The sequence below is a fragment of the Rhinolophus sinicus genome, linkage group LG02 (genome assembly GCF_036562045.2).
Source record: "Rhinolophus sinicus isolate RSC01 linkage group LG02, ASM3656204v1, whole genome shotgun sequence".
Classification (NCBI taxonomy): domain Eukaryota; kingdom Metazoa; phylum Chordata; class Mammalia; order Chiroptera; family Rhinolophidae; genus Rhinolophus; species Rhinolophus sinicus.
In genome coordinates, this window is record NC_133752.1 from 109,268,466 (window position 1) to 109,292,348 (window position 23,883).

The 23,883-nt window shown below is 38.2% G+C and overlaps 1 protein-coding gene across 3 annotated transcripts in view; it reads right to left on the reverse strand.

Annotated features, from left to right (window-relative positions):
- The window catches only part of USP18 (ubiquitin specific peptidase 18), a 55,360-nt gene that overhangs the window by 20,200 nt on the left and 11,277 nt on the right, over positions 1 to 23,883 (reverse strand). The window contains exons 2-4 of one of the 3 annotated variants that reach the window (XM_019757220.2): positions 21,288 to 21,393; positions 19,998 to 20,094; positions 18,862 to 19,007 (exon numbers count right to left, since the gene is read on the reverse strand). In XM_019757220.2, the coding sequence (XP_019612779.1) occupies positions 18,862 to 19,007; positions 19,998 to 20,094; positions 21,288 to 21,291 (247 nt within the window). In that variant the 5' untranslated portion in view covers positions 21,292 to 21,393. Of the gene's footprint in view, positions 1 to 18,861; positions 19,008 to 19,997; positions 20,095 to 21,128; positions 21,394 to 23,883 lie in introns of all 3 variants that reach the window. The other 2 variants (XM_019757219.2, XM_074325090.1) reach the window with 2 other exon arrangements.

Below are 23,883 nucleotides of genomic sequence, written 5' to 3' on the forward strand. Positions count from 1 at the left end.
TTAAATAACATCCAGCAATTGCACTACTTAGCATTTACTCAAAGGAGTTGAAGACTTATATCCATATGAAAACCTGCACACACATGCTCATTGCAGCTTTATTCATAATTGCCAAAACTTGGAAGCAACAAAGATGTCCTTTAGTAGGTGGATGGATTAATGAACTATGGTACATCCAGACAATGGAATATTATTCAGTGTTACAAAAAAATTAGCTGGAGACAACTCTAGCAATATGGAAGAGTAGGAAACACCAAAAAAACCCATGTAGACAACAATTTCAACTGACACAATCTGCCTGATCTAACTATTTTGGAACTTTAGAGTCTATTGAAGGCTTACAATTTCCAGTGGAAGATTTAGAAGATAAATTGTGGTTAATTTCAGTTCTTAGCATAGTAGCAGCTACACATTTTCCACCACCAGCCACATGAGAGCCAGCTGTGCACATGTTCCTGGGGCAGTTTGCATATAGCATGTCAAAGCTGGGTTGGGCAAAAATGACTATCCTCCAAATATTGAAGATCTGTGTTCTGATTGTTCATTGATCCTTCTGATCACAGGGTTCAGACAAAGAGGTGGGCAGCCACTGTCGTTGAACCACTCCCCTTGTTGCATGCCCCTACCCCTCTGGCTCAAGTGATTTCCAGAGGCTTAAAATGCCAGCATCCTAATATCCACCCCTTAATTTTTCACTTTTCCCCTTTCAGGAGCCAGACATTAAAGACTATGACATCCCAAAACAACTGCATACACAGGGAAAATTAGAAAATAACCATGCATGCAAAGGGAAAAGCTCAAAAAAGGCCTGATAAGAAATTAACACCTTCAGCTGATTCTGGGCACAGCCTCCAACAATCAAAAAAGCAGGGAGGACCCAAGATGGCAAAATAAACACTGTGATTGCCTTCTTCTATGACCATATTAAAATTACAAATAAATTATAAAACAATCAACCTGGAGAACTAGCTGAACAGAAGTCCTATAACTGGAGATATAAAGAAGAAACCATGTCGAGACTAGTAGGAGGGGCGGTTCATGAAACAGCTGGTCCCACACCTGCATGTGGCAGTTGAGAATCAGGAGGGATATCTCAGCCATAGAGTCACCCCATCCCCCAAGGAGTGAGGGACCCCAGCCCCACACCAGGCTCCTCAGCCAGGAGTACCAGGGCCAGAAAGGGGAGACCCCACAACATCTGGCTGTGAAAAACAGTGGGGATTCTGACTGTTCGGATGGGATGGAAGGCTGTGGGAAACACAGGTGTTCTCTTAAAGGGCCCACATACAGACTCACTCACTCACAGGCACTCACTCTGGACTCTGGTAAAGGCAAAGTAAGTCAGAAGGCATCAGAGACATACAGGGAGACAGAGTTGTGTGGCCTCAGGGTGAGGACCAGAGGGGCAATTGCCATTTTCCCTGTGTAGAACCCTCCTCCTGTGCGGCCAGCAGGGGGGTACCATCTTTCCTGTGTTGAGCCCTCCCCCACAGGCCGAATCTGAATCAGCATTGGTCTGGTGAGCTCCACTTGCTCCACTCGGGTGACTCCCTAGAACCCTACCCCACCCAACTCAGGCAACACGAAGGCTATTTTTCAGCCAGCAGCCAGCCCACCCCCAGCGTTGCACTTTCATGAACAATTCTCAGGCGTTCACAGCGCAGAGATGTGCTCCAAGATTTTTGCAAAGTAGCTCCAGGCTCAGCACTGGCACCAAACCAGAATGTACATTAACATGGTGAATACCACTTGTCCCACCCTAGTGACTCTCTGGGACCCTGCCTCACCCAATTCACATACCACACAAGGCTCTATCAGCAGCTGAGCCTAACAGGAGCCAGCAGGTGGCAGAAGGCCTTGGGGTGCCTTGGCTTTTTGTGAAGCTACTCCAGGCCTGATACTGGTGGCAGTCATTCTCAGTTCGTGTGGCCACTCCCGTGTGCCTCCAGTTCCAGCACAGGAATCGACCAATTGTGTATTGCTATGTAGTTCCTACCAGGTGATCACCGGCAATGGCTGACCTGGGCGTGCACCAGAACCTCTCCCAGGATGCTCTGGAAACAATATACTTGAAGATCGGCTCTGAATCACAGCAAAGCACCAAAACAATTAGCCCAATAAGTGGCATACTCAAAGGGCAGTCTCAGCAGGCACCAGAGCCCACTGGGGCAAATCCTGCTCCATGGAGTCAGCCCCAACACAGCAGCGCTAAGCCAATCCTCACAACCAGCCAGCCTGTAGGTCAACCCCATTCACGGAAGGGCCAACAGCAATAAAGGCTCAACTATAACAGGAAGGGTGTTATAGGCACACAAGGGACATTCTTGGAGCACCTGGTACAGGTGACCGGGGAGACCCATTTCAGATCGAAAGACATGCACAGACTGAGAGTAAAGGGATGGATAAAGATAGTTCATGCAAATGGAAACTAAAAATATCTGGAGCAGCAATACTGACACAAAACAGACTTTAAAACAAAAGCTATAATAAGAGACAAAGAGGAACATTACATAATGATAAAGGGATCAATTCAACAAGAGGATATAACCCTTGTAAACATTTATGCCCCAACACAGAAGCACCTAAATATATAAAGCAAACATTGACTGACATAAAGGCAAAGATCAACAGTAATAGAATCATATTAGAAGACTTTAATGCTACAAGACTGACACTGATGGACAGGTCTTCCAGACAGAAAATCAACATGGAAACAGCAGCCTTAAATGACACACTAGATGAAACGGATTTAATTGACATTTTTTAGAGCATTTAACCTCAAAACAGCAGAATATACACTCAAGTGCACATGGAACATTTTCCAAGACAGACCATGTGTTAGGCCACAAAACAAGTCTCAATAAATTTAAGAAAATTGAAATCATATCAAGAGTCTTCTCTGACCACAATGGTATGAAACTAGAAACTGATTACAAGAAAAAAAAACCTGAAAACATACAAACACATGGAGACTAAATAACATGCTCTAAATAACGAATGAGTAAACAATGAGAGCAAGGAAGAAATCAAAAGATACCTTGAGACAAACAACAATGAAAAGACAACAACCCAAAATCTATGAACACATCAAAAGCAGAACTAAAAGGGAAATTCGTAGCAATGCAGGCCTACCTCAAGAAACAAGAAAAATCTCAAATCAACAGTCTAACTTCACACCTAAGGGAACTGGAAAAAGAACAACACACGAAGTCCAAAGTGAGTACAAGGAAGGAAATAATAAAGATCACAGGGAAAATAAACAAAATAGGAAAAAAAAATAAAAAAAAAAATTATATATATATATATATATATATATATATATATATATATATATATATATATGAAAGATCAATGAAACCAAGAACTGGTTTTTTGAAAAGATAAACAAAATTGACAAAACTTTAACCAGACTCAAGAAAAAAAGAGACAGGACCTAAATAAATAAAATAAAAAATGAAAGAGAAGTGACAACAGACACCACAGAAATTCAAAAAAAAATTTAAGAAAATACTACAAACAACTATACACCAACAGACTAGACAATCTGGAAGAAATGGATAAATTCCTAGAAAAATACAGTCTTCCATGGCTGAATCAAGAAGAAACAGAAAATCTGAACAGACTGATTACTACCAATGAAATTGAATCAGTAATAAACAAGCTCCCAACAAACAAAACTCCTGGACCAGATGGCTTCACAGGTGAATTTTACCAAACATGCAAATAAGAATTTAAACCTATTCTTCTCAAACTATTCCAAAATTTCCAATAAGAGGGAAGGCTCCCAAGCTCATTTTACGAGGCCACCATTACCCTGATTCCGAAACCAAAGACATTACAAAAAAAGAAAACTATAGGCCAATATCCCTAATGAATATAGATGGAAAAATCTCCAACAAAATATTAGCAAACCAAATTCAGAAACACATTAAAAAGATCATACACCATGATCAAGTGGGATTCATTCCTGGTATGCAAGACTGGTTCAATATCCTCAAATCAATTAATGTGATACACTACATAAACAAAATGAAAAATAAAAATCATATGGTCATATCAATAGATGTAAAAAAAGCATTTGACCAAATCTAGTATATATTTATGATAAAAATTCTCAGCAAAGTGGGAATAGAGGGAACGTAATTCAACATAACAAAGCCCATATATGACAAACCCACAGCTTATATCATACTCAATGGGGAAAAGCTAAAAGCATTCCCCTTAAGATCAGAAACAAGACAAGGATGTTCACTTTCAACTACTTTTATTCAACAGAGTATTGGAAGTCCTAGCCATAGCAATCAGACAACAGAAAGAAATAAAATGTATCCAAATAGAAAAGAAAGAAGTAAAATTGTCATTATTTGCAGATGACATGATATTATATATAGAAAACCCCAAAGATTTCACCAAAAAACTATAGAACTGATAAATGAACTTAGTAAAGTGGCAGAATACAAAATTGATATTCAGGAATCAGTTGCATTTTTATACACCAATATCAAACTATCAAAAAGAGAAACTAAGAAAACAATCCTATTGACAATTGCATCAAATAAATAAATAAATAAAATACTCAGGAATTAATTTAACCTAGGAAATAAAAGACCTGTACTCAGAAACTTATAAGACATTGAAGAGAGAAATTAAAGAAGATGCAAATACCATACTCATGGATAAGAAGAATTAATATAAACTGTCCATACTTCCCAAAGCAATCTGTACGAGGTCTGATAATTAAATTCGTGAACTTGTTGCAACGATGTTGCTAACCTTTTTTGATACCGGAGGAATTATTCATTATGAATTTGTACCAACTGGACAAACAGTTAACTAAGTTGACTATTTGGAAATGCTGAAAAGGCTGCTTGAAGAAGTTAGACGACCTGAACGTTTCGCCAACAATTCATGGCTTTTGCATCACAACAATGCACCAACTCACACGGCACTGTCTATGAGGGAGTACTTAGGGGCCAGTAAACAAATAACTGTATTGGAATACCCTCCCTACTCAACTGATCTGGCCCCCACTGACTTCTTTCTTTACCTGAAGGTAAAGGAAACATTGAAAGGAAGACATTTTGATGACATTCAGGACATCAAGGGTAATATGACGACAGCTCTGATGGCCATTCCAGAAAAAAAGTTCCAAAATTGCTTTGAAGGGTGGATTTGGCACTGGCATTGGTACACAGCTTCCCAAGGGGCATACTTCAAATGTGACCATAATGATATTCAGCAATGAGGTATGTAGCACTTTTTCTAGGATAAGTTCACAAACTTAATTGTCCAGCCTCGTAGATTCAATGCAATCCCTATCAAAACACCAATGGCATTTTCACAGAACTAGAATAAATAAGCCTAAAACTTATATGGAACCATAAAAGACATGAATAGCCACAGCAATCCTGAGAAAGAACAAAGCTGGAAGTACCATGCTACCTGATATCAAATTATACTGCAAGGCTATAGAAATCAAAACAGCATAGTACTGACATAAAAACAGACACATAGATCAATGGAACAAACAGAGAGCCCAGAAATAAATGCATGCCTATATGATCATATGATCATTTAATCTATGACGAAAGAAGCAAAGATTTACATTGGGGTAAAGACAGTCTATTTAATAAATGGTGCTGGGAAAACTCTACAGATACATGCAAAAACATGAAACTGGATCACTGTCATGGATTATACAAGGTCGGACAATTAACTTCACAAACTCATTCTAGAAAAAGTGCTACACACCTCATTGCTGAATATCACTATGTTCAGCTTCAAAGTCCTCCCCTTGGGAAGGTATGCACCAATGCTAGAGCCTAGTCTACCCTTCAAGGCAATTTTGGAACTCTTTTTCTGGAATGGCCATTAGAGCTGTTGTTGTATTTCCCTTGATGTCCTGAATGTCATCAAAATGTCTTCCTTTCAATGTTTCCTTTACCTTCGGGTAAGGAAAGAAGTCATTGGGGAACATATCAGGTGAGTAGGGAGGGTATTCCAATACAGTTATTTATTTACTGACTACAAACTCCCTCACAGACAGTGCTGTGGGAGCTGGTGCATTATCGTGATGCAAGAGCCATGATTTGTTGGCGAAACGTTGAGGTCGTCTCACTTTTTCACGTGGCCTTTTCAGCACTTCCAAATAGTCAACTTGGTTAACTGTTTGTCCAGTTGGTACCAATTCATAATGAATAATTTCTCTGATATCAGAAAAGGTTAGCAACATTGTTGCAACAAGTTCACGAACTTAACTGTCAGACCTCATACAAGAATAAACTCCAAATGGATTAAAGACTTAAATGTAAGACCAGAAACCATAAAGCTCCTAGACAAAAATATAGGCAGTAAACTCTCTGACATTATCCTTGTAATATTTTTACTGATATATCTCCTTGGGCAAGGGAAACAAAAGAAAAAATAAACAAATAAGACTACATCAAACTAAAAAGGCTTTGCACAGCAAAAGAAACCATCAACAAATGAAAAGACAGGCTACTGAATGGGAAAAGATATTCTCCAATAGTACATCTGATAATGGGTTAATACCCAAAATTTATGAAGAACTCATATAATGCAACACCAAAAAAAGTCCAATCCAATTAAAAAATAGGGAGAGGACCCAAAGAGACATTTCTCCAAAGAGAACATACACGTGGCCAATAGACATATGAAAAGATGCTCAATGCCACTAATCAACAGATAAATGCAAATTAAAACCACAATCAGATGACTATCATCAGATAGCCTGTCAGATGGCTATCATCAATAAATTAACAAACAACAAGTGTTGGTTAGGATGCGAAGAAAAGAGATCTTTCAGGCACTGTTGATAGGACTGCAAACTGATGTAGCCACTAAGGGAAACAGTTTGGAGGTTCTTCAAAAAATTAAAAATAGAAGTACCTTATGACCCAGCAATTCCATTTCTGGGCATTTATCTGAAGAAATCCAAAACACTAATTGGAAAAGATATATGCATCCCTATGGTCATTGCAGCATTATTTACAATAGCCATGATATGGTAGCAACCCAAGTGCCCCTCAACAGACAACTGAATAAAGGAGTGGTACATCTATACAATGGAATATTACTCAGCCATAAAGAAGAATTAAATCTTACCATTTGCAACAACATGAATGGAACTAGAGGGTATTACTGTAAGTGACATATGTCAGACTGAGAAAGAAAATACCATATGATCTCAGTTATATGTGGAATCTAGAGAACAAAATAAACAAAAGAGACACAGGATCATAGATACAGAGAACTGATAGTTGCCAGAGGGAAAGTGGGTTGGGGAGCTGGGTGAAAAAGATGAAGGGATTTAGAAATACAAATTGGTAGTTACAAAATAGTCACAAGGATGTAAAGCATAGAGAATATAGTCAACAACGTTGTAACACCTGTATAGTGCCAAGTGGGTGCTAAACTAATTAAGAGGATCACTGCATAAATTATAGAAATGTCTAACCACTATGCTGTACACCTAAAAATAATATAAAATAATATTGAATGTCAACTGTAACTGAGAAAAATAAATAATTCAAAAAGCATTTTTACATGATTTTTTACAAAGCAATGAACAATAACAACAACAACAAACAGCAAATCCTAAGGAAGTGAAAGAACTTACTTTCAGTTACCATATTAGTATATTCAAATGCCAGTGTTCAACAAAACTATCACAAGGCATTCAAAAAAAAAAACAGGAAAATATGTCCCATTCAAAGGTAAAATAATCAGAAATTGCCTCTGAAAAACACCTAATGGCAGATATTCTAGACAAAGACTTTAAAACAACTGTCTTAAAGTTGCTCAAGAAACTAAAGGAAGTTGTTTAGAAAAAAAAAAAAACAGAAAGTCAATAAATCGATATTTAAACAAAATGAAAATATCAGTAAAGATATAGAAAACTTAAAAAGAAGCAAAAAGAACTTCTGGAGCTGAAAAGTACAATAACTGAAATGAAATTTTCACTAGAAGCAGATACAGCAAAAAAGATGTAACAATTATAAACATTTATGCACCTATGACAGATCATCAAAATATATGAGGCAAAAGCTGACATAATTGAAGGGAAAAAAGACATTCCTACAATTAAAGTTAGACACTTCAAAACTCCATTCACAATAATAGACAGAACAACCACACAAAACATAAGGGGAAAAAAAAGAGGACTTAAACAACACAATAAACCAACTACATATAACAGAAATATATAAAACACTCTAGCCAACAACAGCATATACATTCTTCTCAAGTGCATATGGGACGTTTTCCAGGATACCTAACCACATATTAGTACACATAGTAAGTCTCAATAGATTTTAAAGATAAATGTCATCCTGACCACAAGATGAAGGTAAATATCAATAACAAAGGTAAAACTGGAAAATTCACAAACTTGTGGAAGTTAAACAATACACCTTTAACAACCAATAGATCAAAGAAATAACAAGGGAATTTAGAAAATACTTAGCGATGAATAAAAATGAAAACATAACATATCAAAACTTATGGGATGCAGTCAAAGCAAAACTGAGGGGGAAATTCACAGCTATAACTGCCTACAGTGAAAAACAAGAAAGATTTCAAATTAACAACCTAACTTATGACTTAAGGAAATGAAAAAGAACAAACTAACCCAAAGTTAGCAGGAAAAAAGAAATAATAAACATTAGGACAGAGGTAAACTAAATAGAGACTACAAAAACAATAGAGAAAATGAAACTAAAAGTTGGTTCTTTGAAAAGATCAACAAACTGACAAGTCTTTAGCCAGATGGACTAAAAGAGAAAGAAGACTCAAATTGGACATGAAAGTGGGACATTACTATCACTTCCACAGAAATAAAAAGGATTATAAGAGACTACTATGAACAATTGGATAAACCTAGATGAAATGGACAAACCTTCCTAGGGGAAAAGAACCTACCAAGACTAAATCATGAAGAAATAGAAAATGTAATAGAACTATAACTAGTAAGGAGATGAATCAGAAATCCAAAATGTCCCAAGAAAGAAAAGTCATGGTGCTGATGGCTTCACTGGTGAATTCTACCAAACATTTCAAATGAGCTAATACCAATCCTGCTCAGTTTTCCCAAAAATTTAATAGGAGAAAACTTTCCTAACTCATTTTATAAAGTCAGCATACACCTGATGCCAAAGTCTGACAGAGATACTATGCAATAAGAAAACTACAAATCAATATCCCTTATCAACATTTACGAAAAAATCCTCAACAAAATATTAGGAAACAGAATTGAGTAGCATATTAAAAGGATTGTATACCATGATCAACTGAGATTTATTCCTGCAAAGGAGGGCCACACACGAAAATCAATAAGTGTAGTATGTTACATCAACAAAAAATAAAAATAAAAACACATGATCATCACAATTGACACAGAAAAAAATACTTCACAAAATTCAACACTTTTTCATGATTAAAAACACCCAACAAATAGGAATAGAAGGAAATTACAACAACATATAAAAGCCACATATGACAAACCCACAGCAGACAGCATACTCAATTGTGAAAGACAGAAAGCGCTTCCTCTAAGATCAGGAACACGGCAAGAATGCCCACTTTGACCACTTCTATTCAATATACTACTGGAAGCTCTAGACAGAGCAATTAGACAGAAAAAGAAAAAAGAAAGAAAGAAAAGGTATTCAAATTGGGAAGGAAGGTAAAAATGTCTGTTTTCAGATTCCATAATCTTTTATGTTAGGAAAAAAAAAAAAAGAAAAACCTAAAGACTCCACAAATAGATCTAATAAAGGAAATCAAAAATACTCAGACATAAAGTCAACACACAAAAATCAATTGTATTTGTATACATACAAACAGTAAACAATCTGAAAAAGAAAAAATCACAAAAATCCATTTACAATAGCATCAAAATGAACAAAATACTTAGGAATTAACAAGTGAAAGACTTGTACAATGAAAACTACAAAACATTGCTAAAAGAAGTAAAGAAGGCATAAATAAATGGAAATACATTACATGTTTATGAACTGAATGACTTAATATTGTGTAAATGTAAATTATACCCAAAGCACATTCTACACATTCAATGCAATCCCTATCGAAATCCCAATAAAACATGTGCAGAAGTAAAAAACCCCATCCTAAAATTCATAAGGAAACTCAAGGGTCCCCAAATAGCCAAAACAGTTCTGAAAAAAAAAAAAAAAAACTGCAAAACTCACACTTTCTCATTTCAAAATGTACTACAAAGCTACAGTAATCAAAATAGTGTATAATTAGCATAAAGACAGAGATATAGAAGAATAGAATAGAATAGAATAGAATAGAATAGAATAGAATAGAATAGGACCCAGAAATAAACCCTTAGGTATATGGTCAAATGATTTTTGACAAGGGAGTCAAGAACACTCAATGAGGAAAGGATAGTCTCTTTAATAAATGATGCTGGAAAACATTTCTATCCACATTCAAAGGGAGAAAACTGGACCCTTACATAACTCCATATACAAAAATTACTCAAAATGGATCAAAGACCTAAATGTAAGACCTAAATCAAACTCTTAAAAGAAAACATAGGACGAAAGCGCAAGACAATAGATTTGGCAATGACTCTTGGATACGACACCAAAGGCACAGGTAACCAAAGAAAAACATAGACAAATTAGACTTCAAACAAATTTTTTTTAAATTTTGTGCATCAGAAGACACTATCCACAGAATAAAAAACAACCCACAGGATTATGTCATAGAAATGGCGGCGTGAGGTGAACCTGTTGAAATCTCCCCTGGAATTCACAACAAATTGAACAGCTGTAATTCCACAAAAGACTCCCTGCGCAGCAGACAGGCAAGACTAAGAGACACACAACTGGAATTATCTAAAGGTGGGCAAATTGGGTGAGCGGGGGAGAAGGGAATGGGGAAATGCGGGGACATGGGCCACGCAGGCACAGAATGCAGACCGGAGATCCCAGCTCCCTGCATTCAGGAGCTACCACAGTCGCTGGAAAGGAAAGAATTTGGACTGCTAGTGCTCCCCTAACGGCCCACAGTCCCGCCTGAGGGATCACCATATAATACAGCTGAACCCAATGCTCAAGGCAGAGACCTCGGAGCAAAGACTGAGAACAGAAGGGTGAAAATGGTAGTTAAAGCCCTCACTGCCAAGCAGAGGACAGAAGACATATAGGCACAGAGCCTAGCTGACCCCTTCCCAACCTCCCTGAGCTCGCCCTAACCCACCATCTCAGCGCTAGAAGCAGAACGGTAGCAGTGTCAGATTAAAAGAACAGAATATTTGCAGTTCTGAGAACTGCAGCCCGCAGCCATGGACTCACAGCCCAACCAGTTCGGGTAAAGAGGAGGGAGCCTTGGGTGCAGGACTGGCTGTGGTGGTGATTGCCGCCATTGCTCTGGGCCACCTCTCACAACCCAATCCACGCGAGCCTCCACCAATCTGGGTGGATCCATGCAGGGATAAACAGAGCTGCTGAAACACATGGGCTCTGAAACTGGTGCAGGACAAGCTTTGGAACTTCAAAAGCTCTCCGCACCCTGCAGGGAGGCGGTGCCTTGTGACCCAGGCAACCTGTTCACAGAGGAGAAGCCTGCCTTCCAGGGAATCCCCCCATTGTGTGAGAAGCTGGAACAGTGCAGAAAAAATATCACTGCAGCATGAGAGAGAATAGAAGGCTGCAGTCAGAGGGAAAATAAAACATTCCACCAACACCTACCAGAAAGAAAAGAAAGCCCCTTCCTATCAACCTGTTGCAGAACCCACTCCTCTAGATGCCTAGGAAGAGAAATAATAATTAATCAATTGCCATGAATAACTAAGAAACAAGTCAGCTCAGAAAGAAAATGAAAATTCTCCAGGAAATGAACTTAAAGACATGGAAATATGTGACTTAAATGACAGAGAATTCAAGATTGCAGTTCTAAAAAAACTCAACGAGATGCAAAAAAACACATACAGGCAGTTTAATGAACTCAGAAACACAATCAAGAACAACATGAGCATTTTACGAAAGAGATAGAAATTTTAAAAAAGAACCAAATAGAATTTCTGGAGATTAAGAACTCAATAGAAGAAATTAAGAATGAAATAACCAGCTTAGGTAGTAGAGTTGACCAGATGGAGGAAAGAATCAGTGACATCAAAGACAGAAACATAGAAATTACACAGATGGAAGAAGAAAGAGACTTGAGACTTAAAAGAAATGAAAGAACTCTACAAGAACTTTCTGACTCCATCAGAAAGAGCAATATAAGAATAATGGGCATACTGGAAGGAGAAGAAAGAGAGAAGGGAACAGAGAATATATTCAAACAAATTGTCAATGAGAACTTCCCAAACTTGGGGATAGAACTGGATCCTCGAATCCAAGAAGCAAATAGAACACCTAATTACCTCAATCCCAACAGGCCTTCTCCAAGGCACATTGTATTGAAGCTGTCTAAAATCAACGACAAAGAAAGAATCCTCAAGGCAGCCAGGGAAAAGAAGACGGTAACCTACAAAGGAAAGCCCATTAGATTATCAGCAGATTTTTCAGCAGAAACTCTACAAGCCAGGAGGGAGTGGAACCAAATATTCAAACTATTGAAAAAGAGAAATTATGAGCCAAGAATAATATATCCAGCAAAGATATCCTTTAAATATGAAGGAGGAATGAAGACCTCTCAAGACATACAGAAGCTGAGGGAATTTTCTAATACACGACCTGCACTACAAGAAATACTAAAAGAGGCTATTTGACCACCATCAACAGAGACAATTTGTGGCAACCAAAACATAAATAGGGGTAGAGTAAAGGCCTGAACTGGAATATGGGAATGGAGAAAGTAAGCATGCTGAAGAAAATGGAATACTCTAAATATCAAATTTTATTTTACATAAACTTAAGGGTAACCACTTAAAAAAAAATCCAGAACTGAAATATATACTGTAACAAAAGAAGAAACAGAGGGAAACATCATAGAATACCACCACACAGAAATAATAGACAACAACAAAAAGGCAAAGAAACAATGGAGACACAGCCTTACCAGAAAACTAAAGATAGAATGACAGGAAATCCTCACATATCAATAATCACCCTAAATGTAAATGGACTGAACTCACCAATAAAAAGGCACAGAGTAGCAGATTGGATCAAAAAACTAAACCCAACCATATGCTGTCTCCAAGAGACACATCTCAGCTACAAGGACAAGCATAGACTCAAAGTGAAAGGGTGGAAATTGACACTCCAAGCAAATGGTACCCAGAGAAAATCAGGTGTAGCCATAATGATATCAGATGAAACAGACTTCAGGGTGAAAAAGATAACAAGAGACAAAGATGGACATTTCATAATGGTAAGGGGACTATACAACAAGAAGACATAACAGTCATCAATATTTATGCCCCCAATCAGGGAGCACCAAAATATACCAAGCAACTACTAACAGAACTAAAGGGAGAAATTGACCAAAACACAATTATACTAGGGGACTTAAATACATCACTGACGGCTATGGATAGATCATCCAAACAGAAAATAAATAACGAAATAGCAGCCCTAAATGACACATTAGATGAAATGGACATAATTGACATATATAGAGCACTTCATCCTAAAACATCAGACTATACATTCTTTTCTAGTGTACATGGAACATTCTCAAGGATGGACCATATATTGGGACATAAAATCAGCCTCAGCAAAAAGAAGATTGAAATCATACCAAGCATAATCTCTGATTACAAGGCTTTGAAATTGGATATCAACTGCAAAAAGAAAGCAAGAAAAAACACAAATACATGGAGATTAAACAACATACTTTTAAAGAACGACTGGGTCAAAGAAGAAATTAGAGGAGAGAGCAAAAGATACATAGAAACAAATGACAATGAAAATACATCCTACCAAAATTTTTGGGATGCAGGTCAAGCAGTTTTAAGAGGGAAATTTATATCACTACAGGCCTATCTCACGAAACAAGGAAAAATCCCAAATAAATAACCTCATGTTACACCTTAAAGAACTAGAAAAAGAAGAACAAGTGAAACCCAAGGTCAGCAGAAGAAAGGAAATAACAAAAATCAGAGCAGAACTAAATGAAATAGAGAACAAAAAGACAATAGAAAAAATTAATGTGACAAAGAGCTGGTTCTTTGAAAAGATTAACAAAATTGACAAACCCTTGGCTAGACTCACTAAGATAAAAAGAGAGAAGACACTAATTAACAAAATCAGAAACGAAAAAGGGGAAGTTATCACGGACACCACAGAAATACAAAGGATCATCCAAGAATACTATGAAGGACTATATGCCACCAAATTCAATAACCTAGAAGAAATGGACAAGTTCTTAGAAACATATAGCCTTCCAAGGCTGAACCATGAAGAACTGGAAAATCTAAACAGACCGATCACCAGTAAGGAAATTGAATCAGTCATCCAAAACCTTCCCAAAAGCAAAAGTCCGGGACCAGATGGCTTCACTAGTGAATTCTACCAAACCTTCAAAGAGGATCTAATACCAATCCTGCTCAAACTCTTCCAAAATATTGAAGAAGAGACAGTACTCCCTAACTCATTTTATGAGGCCAACATTACCCTGATACCAAAACCTGGTAAGGACAACACAATAAAAGAAAACTACAGACCAATATCTCTGATGAATACAGATGCAAAAATCCTAAACAAAATTCTAGCAAATCGAATACAACAATGCATTAAAAAGATTATTCATCACGACCAAGTGGGGTTCATCCCGGGTACAAGGATGGTTCAACATCCAAATCCATCAATGTGATACATCACATAAACAAAATAAAGGACAAAAATCATATGATTATATCAATTGATGCAGAAAAAGCATTTGACAAGATACAACATCCATTTATGATTAAAACACTTAATAAAATAGGTATAGAAGGAAAATACCTTAACATAATAAAGGCCATATATGACAAGCCCTCTGCTAATCTCATAATTAATGGTGAAAAACTGAAGCCCTTTGCTCTACGTTCAGGAACACGACAGGGCTGTCCCCTATCACCTCTGCTTTTCAACATAGTGTTGGAAGTCCTTGCCAGAGCAATCAGGCAAGAGAAAGAAATAAAAGGCATCCAAATTGGGAATGAAGAAGTTAAATTATCACTCTTTGCAGATGACATGATGCTATATATAGAAAACCCTAAAGACTCCACCAAAAAGCTATTAGAAACAATCAACGAATACAGTAAAGTTGCTGGCTACAAAATCAACGCACAAAAGTCCATTGCTTTCCTATATACTAACAATGAAATCTCAGAAAAAAAAAATACAAAAAACAATTCCTTTTGCAATTGCAGCAAAAAGAATAAAATACCTAGGAATAAACTTAACCAAGGACGTGAAAGACCTATATGCTGAAAACTATAAGACATTTTTGAAAGAAATTGAAGAAGACACAAAGGAATGGAAAGACATTCCATGCTCATGGATTGGAAGAATCAACATAGTTAAAATGGCCATATTACCCAAAGCAATATACAGATTCAATGCAATCCCCATCATCTATTTTAAAGACATAGAACAAAAAATCATCAGATTTGTTTGGAACCACAAAATACCCCGAATAACCAAAGCAATCTTAAGAAAAAAGAACAATAATGGAGGTATCACACTTCCTGACTTTGGCTTGTACTACAGGGCTACAATAATCAAAACAGCATGGTATTGGCAGAAAAACAGACACATAGACCAATGGAATAGAATTGAGAACCCAGAAATAAAACCACATAAATATGGACAGATAATTTTTGACAAAAAAGCTAAAAACATACAATGGAGCAAAGACAGCCTCTTCAATAAATGGTGCTGGGAGAATTGGAGAGCCACGTGCAAAAGAATGAAACTGGACTGCTATCTGTCACCATGTACCAAAGTTAATTCAAAATGGATCAAAGACTTAAGCATAAGACCTGACACAATAAACTGCATGGAATAAAACATAGGCACTAAACTTATGGACCTTGGGTTCAAAGAGCATTTTATGAACTTGACTCCAAAGGCAATGGAAGTAAAAGCTAAAATAAATGAATGGGACTATATGAAACTTAAAAGCTTCTGCACAGCAAAAGAAACCATCGACAAAATAAAGAGGCAACCAACTGAATGAGAGAAGATTTTTGCAAACAGTGCCTCTGATAAGGGGCTAATATCCAAAATATACAAGGAACTCATGAAAAAGCAGAGAACCATAAGATTTCACTGATATGTGGTATATACACCAAAAACAACAAAAGAACAAGACAAACAAATGAGAAACAGAAACTCATAGACACAGACAATAGTTTAGTGGTTACCAGAGGGTAAGGGGGGTGGGGGGGGAGATGAATGTAAGGGGGATCAAATATATGGTGATGGAAGGAGAACTGACTCTGGGTGGTGAACACACAATGGGATTTATAGATGATGTAATACAGAATTGTACACCTGAAATCTATGTAACTTTACTAACAATTGTCACCCCAATAAACTTTAATTTAAAAAAATAAAGAAAGAAAGAAACAGCTAGTTAATCTGGGGGAAAAAATGAGTAGAGCTTCGGATCTGTGGGATACATCAGATACACCAGCTACACAAAATGGGAGTCCCAGAAGGAGCAGAGAAAGACAAAGGCCAGGAAAAAATTTTTGAAGAAATAATGACCGATAACCTCCCAAATTTGTTGAAAGACATTAATCTGCACATTTAAGAAGCTCAACAAATTCCAAATGCAATAAACTCCAAGTACCTAGACACATCATAGTCAAACTGTCAAAAGTCAAATAAAAGAGAAAACCTTGAAATCTGCAAGAGAAAATGACTCACCATATAAAAGTGTCTTAGTCTGCTCAGGCTGCTATAACAAAAATACCATAAACTGGGTATTTTATAAAAATCAGAAATTTATTTCTCACAGTTCTGGAGGCTGGGGAGTCCATGTTCAAGATGTCGGTAGATTCTGGTAGCGAGAGCCCACTTTCATGTTCATAGACAACACCTCATTGTGTACTCACACTGCAGAAGGGCAAAGCAGCTTTTTCGGGCCACTTTTATAAGAACATTAATCCCATTCATGAGGACTCTGCCTTTGTGATCTAATCAACTCCCTAAGGTCCCATCTACTACTACCATCACCTTGCGGATTACATTGCAATGTATGAATTTTGAGGAGACATGAATATCTAGATGATAGTACAAAGGATCCTCAATAAGACACCTTACATCTCATTAAAAACCATGGAGAACAGAAGGTGACAGGATGACATATTCAAAGTGCTGGGGTAGGGGGTGCTGTCAAGCAAGAATTACATATCCAGCAAAACTCTTCAAAAGTGTGAGGAGACATTTAGACATTGACTGGCCCTACAAGAAATACTGAAGGAAGTCCTTCCAGCTGAAATGAAACTAGATGGTAACTGCGTGGCAACTCAAATCCACACGAAGAAATAAAAGGCACTGGGATTGAGAGACTCATATCACCAAGAGTAGGAGACCTCAGCCTCTGAGCCCCCACAATGATCAACAATTAGACAGCTATCCATGAATGAAAATAGCTCCTGGAGAGCCTAGTAGTTCACTTAAGAAACTTCAGCAATACGGTGGAACAAAAATCTGAGACTAAACACACAAAAAGCGTAGTAAGAACAGCTTCATTTTGCCTGCATCATCCCATCCCCCAGGCCAACACTGCTCAGTCCCAAGAGGGAACTCCCCAGCTCAAAAGAATTCCCTTCACCAGGAAAGGGAAGACGGATGAGTGACCAGCTTCCCCACTCTGTCAGGGCACTGTATGAAGGGCCCATTTTCCTTTCACCCCACCTACAGACTGGCAAAGCTGGGTGGCTACAGATGGCTGGGAACAAGGAAGAAGAGCAGGTGGTCCCAGTATCCTCCATGCAGCAGGAACAGCCATGGCTTCCCGTGGCCTGCTCTACTGAGGACCGCATCAGCTTTTGCCACTGAAGAAACCAATGGCCAGCACAGCCACCAGACACCCTGCAGATTTCACTGCTGAGAGGTTTGTGTTTACAGACACCAGTACCTACGTCCCTCTGCACAATATTCCCATCTCCCAGAGCCCACGATCCACAATGGAAGCATGCCTTGGCCTCTGCAGCTGCACAGTGCACGGTGCCAGCTGGCCCCCACCACCCGTCGCACACTCGAGGCTAGTCCCTGAAGCTGTGCTCCTGCACCAGCTAGCCTGAATCCTGTCACCTCTTCCACTGCATGTGTGTGCCCACAGCAAGCCCCTACCGTCGCATAAGTGCTTGCCAACAGCCAAGGCCCCAGAGCTGCCGGTGGGACTAAATCCAACCTGACATCTGTCACTGACCTGCACTCTGTGAATATACTAATACCCTCTGAATTACATATTTTTAAATGGGTCAATTTTATGGTTATGTGATGTAGATCTCAATAAAACAGGTTTTTTTAAACTAACTAATTTATGAGTTTTCTTATGCAGAATATGGTTTCTCCTTATTAATCCTTTATTCTGTTTTCCTGGAATTCTTTATCTGCAGCTGAATTAGCTCTGAGGACTCTTAGGCTTACTTATTCTGAGAGACAGAAAAACAGTGAGTGTGAAAATAACATATGCATAAATAATACCAATTCTGTGCCTGTAAAAATGTGGGCTTTTAAAAATATTTCAGATCTATATAAATGCTTCTCATATAAGGGGTCCATAGTCTACCTAACATCCTTGTTCACTCATGACATTAATCACTCCCCTTGCCCTCTCCTCTCACGTTCCTCCCCCCTCTTCCAACCTCCCACCTCCTTAAGAGCACTGGATCAGGAGCCAGAGCTAGGAGGACTGTCTTACATGGTACATTGTACTTCTGGAGACAGTAGACAAGCTCCATGGGTCGCACTGCTTTCTGCCGGCTGTCCTGCATCTTCTCCAGCAGCAAGAGCAGCTGGAAGGGGACACTTCTCCTCTGCTCTTCTACGCCCCTTGGCACTGTTATCCTGCCAAGTAAGAACACCACGAACCTCCTTATTCTTCTCAATGTTAATTGCATACAGGAATCAACTCGAGGGAACTTTCAAAATCTCCATGTACAGGCCACTCTTCACACTAAGTCAGAATTTCTGAGGGTGGGACAGAATTTTTAAGTTTCCTGGATGATTTAACTGTACGGACAAGGTGGAGAACCACCATATGAGCAAATCAACTATAGAGAGAACCCTGCTGAGAGGGGATCAGCACAACCGCTGCCTCGCCTCTCTCCCCACCCTGCCCGACAGTCACACTAAAATGAAGGGCAGATGCAGTAGGTCCTGGGCCCACAGCAAAGTGGCCAAGCAGCACCACACCCACCCTGAAGCTCTCCAAAATGAAAAAGCAGCACTCATCCAGGTCTTGGGAAGAAAGGGAAACAGGGAGGGATGTCAGTGCCTTTTGGCAACGATTTATTTAATTACAGGCATCTTTCAATTGCCCATGCCAGTAGAAGGGAAAAAATAGAAAGCACAGGGCAGAAAAGAATGTTTGATAAAATACATACATCACACACCAGTGTTTTTTAAGTGTGTGTGTGTGTGTGTGTGTGTGTATGTGTGTGTGTGTTTTGTTTGAGAAAAATCAATAGACTCATGCACCTACACACTGGTTTACTCCTCCTTTGACATTGATCTAGTCTCAATTTCCTTTTAATCAAATCAGTGGTTGTCAATCCTGACTGCAGTTTTCAATCACTTTGGGCATCTTTAAAAAAAAAAAATACCAATGCCTAGAGCCCACCCTAAACCAACTGAAACCAAATATCTGGGGGTAGGACCAGGCATTTTTTAAAACTTATTAGATGATTAGAATGTGTAGTCCAGATTGTGCAGAACAAGACTTTTCTCTGGCAACTTTTGAAAGAACACTTCTAGAAGTCCAAGTCACTGTGAATAACTGAACATTTGAAAATGTAAAGTAATATACATGTTTGCCAGCCTGCATAACAGTCTTACCTCTTCAGTATCTGGGTGAAGCCCACATTCATAATGAATACCTGGATTAGGGAGTTAAGGCAGCAGGTCTGTCCAATGTTGTGTAAGCCAACTGGGCCTATAAAGGAAGAGAAAAAACACTGAGGGAAGGCCGAGCTAAGGGATTTAACAAAAATCATGCTTTTCTAGAATCTACAAAGGACATGAAATCCTGTAAAGTACTCTCAGAAGTACAAAAAATTCACTAAGGAGCTTGCAACAAATTCAAGAGGAGACATAAAGCATGAACCTCTGAAAAGTGAAATAGTAATACAAGTTTTAGTAGTCAATTAGGAAAAAAAGAGATGTCACAAGAAATTGTATTACTCATTGTCAAATGTGTAGTACAAGCAATTGTTGCAAGAACAAAGGAAAAGAAGAACATTATAGAAAGTGGAACTGGGAGAATTATGAGTTCCTTAAAGACTTGAGTCAGAATGGGCAACTATGGGCTCAGGGATAAAAGGAATTTCAGACTCCAGTGGAAAGGCCCTACTCAGTTCCTACCATACGGCTGGAGTAATCAAAAGAAACCTTTAGGGAAGATCCACTAATCTAAACTCGCCTTGAGAGGCTGTAAGCCAGAAGGAACTTATGATGAGGTGAGAAAACCAAAGGATAACATCTCTCTGACCCACTAGCAACCAACCTCTCCTTTTCCAACCCAGACTTAGCTCTGCAGACCCCATAAGGTGAGTTATTTAAGTGGAGAAGGGGGAAGAGTACCACTAATCTCAGGTTCCTGGGGAAAGGGCTTTGGTGTACATGAGGCAGGGTAACAAGAATGTAAGAATCCAGGATGGCGGGTAAGCACAGACTTCCACTTGCCTCTAGATATACTAGCACACAGATACAACAACAGAGAAAGAAACTAATGCTGAGTGCTACTATATGCTGAACACCAGTTTAAAGCAGTTTCCACAGATTATCTCATTTATTCTTCCCAACAATCCTATGCACTCAGTACTATGATTATTCCCATTTAAAGGAGAAGAAATGGACACACAAAGATCAGGAGTCATTAGCCACAAAGCTCTACAGCTTCAGAGTATAGTGGGTGAGCAAAGCACTTCTACACAGTCAAGAAGAGAACGATGGGAGGGAGGTAATGACCCTGAGGGCAGTCCCAGGCCGTGAGGCGTTCTGGTAGCTGATTCCTCTTCTTCTTCATGCTGCTGTTTTCTTCCTTCTTCTCAACAGGGTCTGTGGAGAACTGCCGAGACTCAGTCAGGATTGACTAGCAAATTTTCTCAGGAACCCAAACACACTTGCCCATTAGTGATCACTCCAAAATTTCCAGACAGTTGGCTGGCCAGTCTTCAGGACTGCAGACCCCACTTCCGGGAAGAGCTCTCATGAGACAGCCTTGGTAGGACTTCTGTGAAAATACACCATAGGCAGTTAAGGATAAGAGAAGGAGAACAAGTATTCATGTGATCAGTTCTACTTCCAAACAGCCAAGTCTGGGAGGGAGATAAATGCTTGGAGAGACTGACTCAAAAAGCTCTGGGGCTAGAAAAGAGAACTAGGCTAGACACCCCCTCTCCTTCGTCCCACATGCCTCCACTTTTATTTTATCAGAGTAGACTGCCATATCTTCTTCCCTCCAAGTTCTCTATTCTGGTAAATGGCACAGCATTCACCAATAGGTTCAGACCAGAAGCCTAGTGTGTCCTTGCTCCCAGGCCCAAACAACCATGAGGGCTGTTAAATTCTACTGCCTAAAGGCTCCTCACAAGAACTTTCCTTGCTATCCATGCCCTAACTTCCTGGTGGAAACAAATAATATAAATGGAGCCACTTTAAAATGGAGTCAGTGCTGCAATTCCAGAGGAACTGCCTTGCATGTTTTATGCATCAAAACTTTGGAATGTTAAAACTGGGCAAAATAACCTTCGGACTGGGCCTAAAGCAACATTGTGTCTCAAAGAACTATTGGCAAAGAAACAAGAAAGCAGATATTATAACTAAGGGACTGCTGATTACTTGGACTAAAAATTAAAAACATTGTTTAAATTTAGCCTCACTGTGTTAGCTTAGGCACACCAATAGAAATGTCTTCCTTCTCCCATTAACATCAATGGATAGATCATTCAGGCCAAAAATGAACAAGGAAACAATGGCCTTAAATGATAATTAGACCAGATGGATTTAATTAATATTATTAGAGCACTTCACCCCAAAGTAGCAGAATATACTTTCTTTTCAAACACACATGGAACATTTTCCAGGATAGACGACATATTAAGTTACAAAACAAGTTTCAATAAATTTAAAAAGATTGAAATCATATCAAGCATCTTCTCCCACCACAAGGGTATGAAATTAAAAATCAATTACAAGAAAAAAACTGAAAAACACACAAACACATGGATGCTAAGTATCATGCTGCTAAAAAATGAACGGGTTAATGATGAGCTAAAGGAAGAAATCAAAAAATACTTTGAGAAAATGACCCAAAATCTACGGGATACAACCAAAGCAGTTCTAAGAAGGAAATTCATAGCAATACAGCCCTACTTCAAAAAACAAGACAAATTTCAAGTAAATAATCTAATCTAACACATAAAGAAACTAGTAAAAAAACAACAACAATCAAGCCCAAAGTGAGTAGAAGGAAAGGAATAATAAAGATGAGAGTGGTAATAAATGAAATAGAGTCTAAACAAAAATACAAAAGATCAATGAAACCAAGAGCTGGTTCTTTGAAAAGATAAACAAAATTGATAAACCTTTAACCAGACTCATGAAGAAAAAAAAGAGAGCATGCAAATAAATAAAATCTGAAATGAAAGAGGTAAAGTGACAACTGACAACACAAAAATACAAAGGATTTTAAGAAAATACTGTAAACAATTATATGCCATCAAATAGACAATCTGGAAGAAATGGATAAAATCCTACAAGCAAAGAATCTTCCAAGATGAGTGAAGAAAAACAGAAAATCTGAACAGACTGATAACCAAAAACAAAATCAAATCATTAGTCAAAAAACTCCCAACAAGCAAACGTCCTGGACCAGATGGCTTCAAAGTAAATTTTACCAATCATTCAAAGAATTAACACCTATCCTCCTCAAACTATTCCCAAAAATTCAAGAGAGGGGAAGGCTCCCAAGCTCATTTTACGAGGCCACCATTATCCTGGTTCCAAAACCAGACAAAAACACTACAAAAAAAGAAAATTATAGGCCAATATCCTGATGAACATAGATGCAAAAATCCTCAACAAAATATCAACAAACCAAATTCAGCAATACGTTAAAAAGATCATACACCATGATCAAGTGGGATTTATTCCCAGGATGCAAGGTTGGTTTGATGTCTGTACATCAATTAACGTGATACACCACATAAACACAATGAAGGATAAAAATCACATGATCATATCAGTAGATACAGAAAAGGCATTTGACAAAATCTAGCATACATTTATGATTAAAAACTCTCAGCAAAGTGGAAATAGAGTGAATATACCTCAACATAATAGAGGCCATATATGACAAACCCACAACTAACATCATACTCAACAGGGAAAATCTAAAAGCATTTTCCTTAAGATCAGGAACAAGACAAGGATAGTATTATTCAACATAGTATTAGAAGTTGTAGCCACAACAGAAAACATAAACAAATAAAAGACATCCAAATTGGAAAGGAAGAATAAAAACTGTCATTATTTGCAGATGACATGATATTATATAGAGAGAACCCTAAAGACTCCACCAAAAACTATTATAACTGATAAGTCAATTCAGTAAAGTAGCAGAATACAAAGTTAATGTTCAGAAATTGGCTGCATTTTTATACACCAATAACAAACTATCAAAAAGAGAAATTAAGAAAATAATACCATTGACAATTGCATC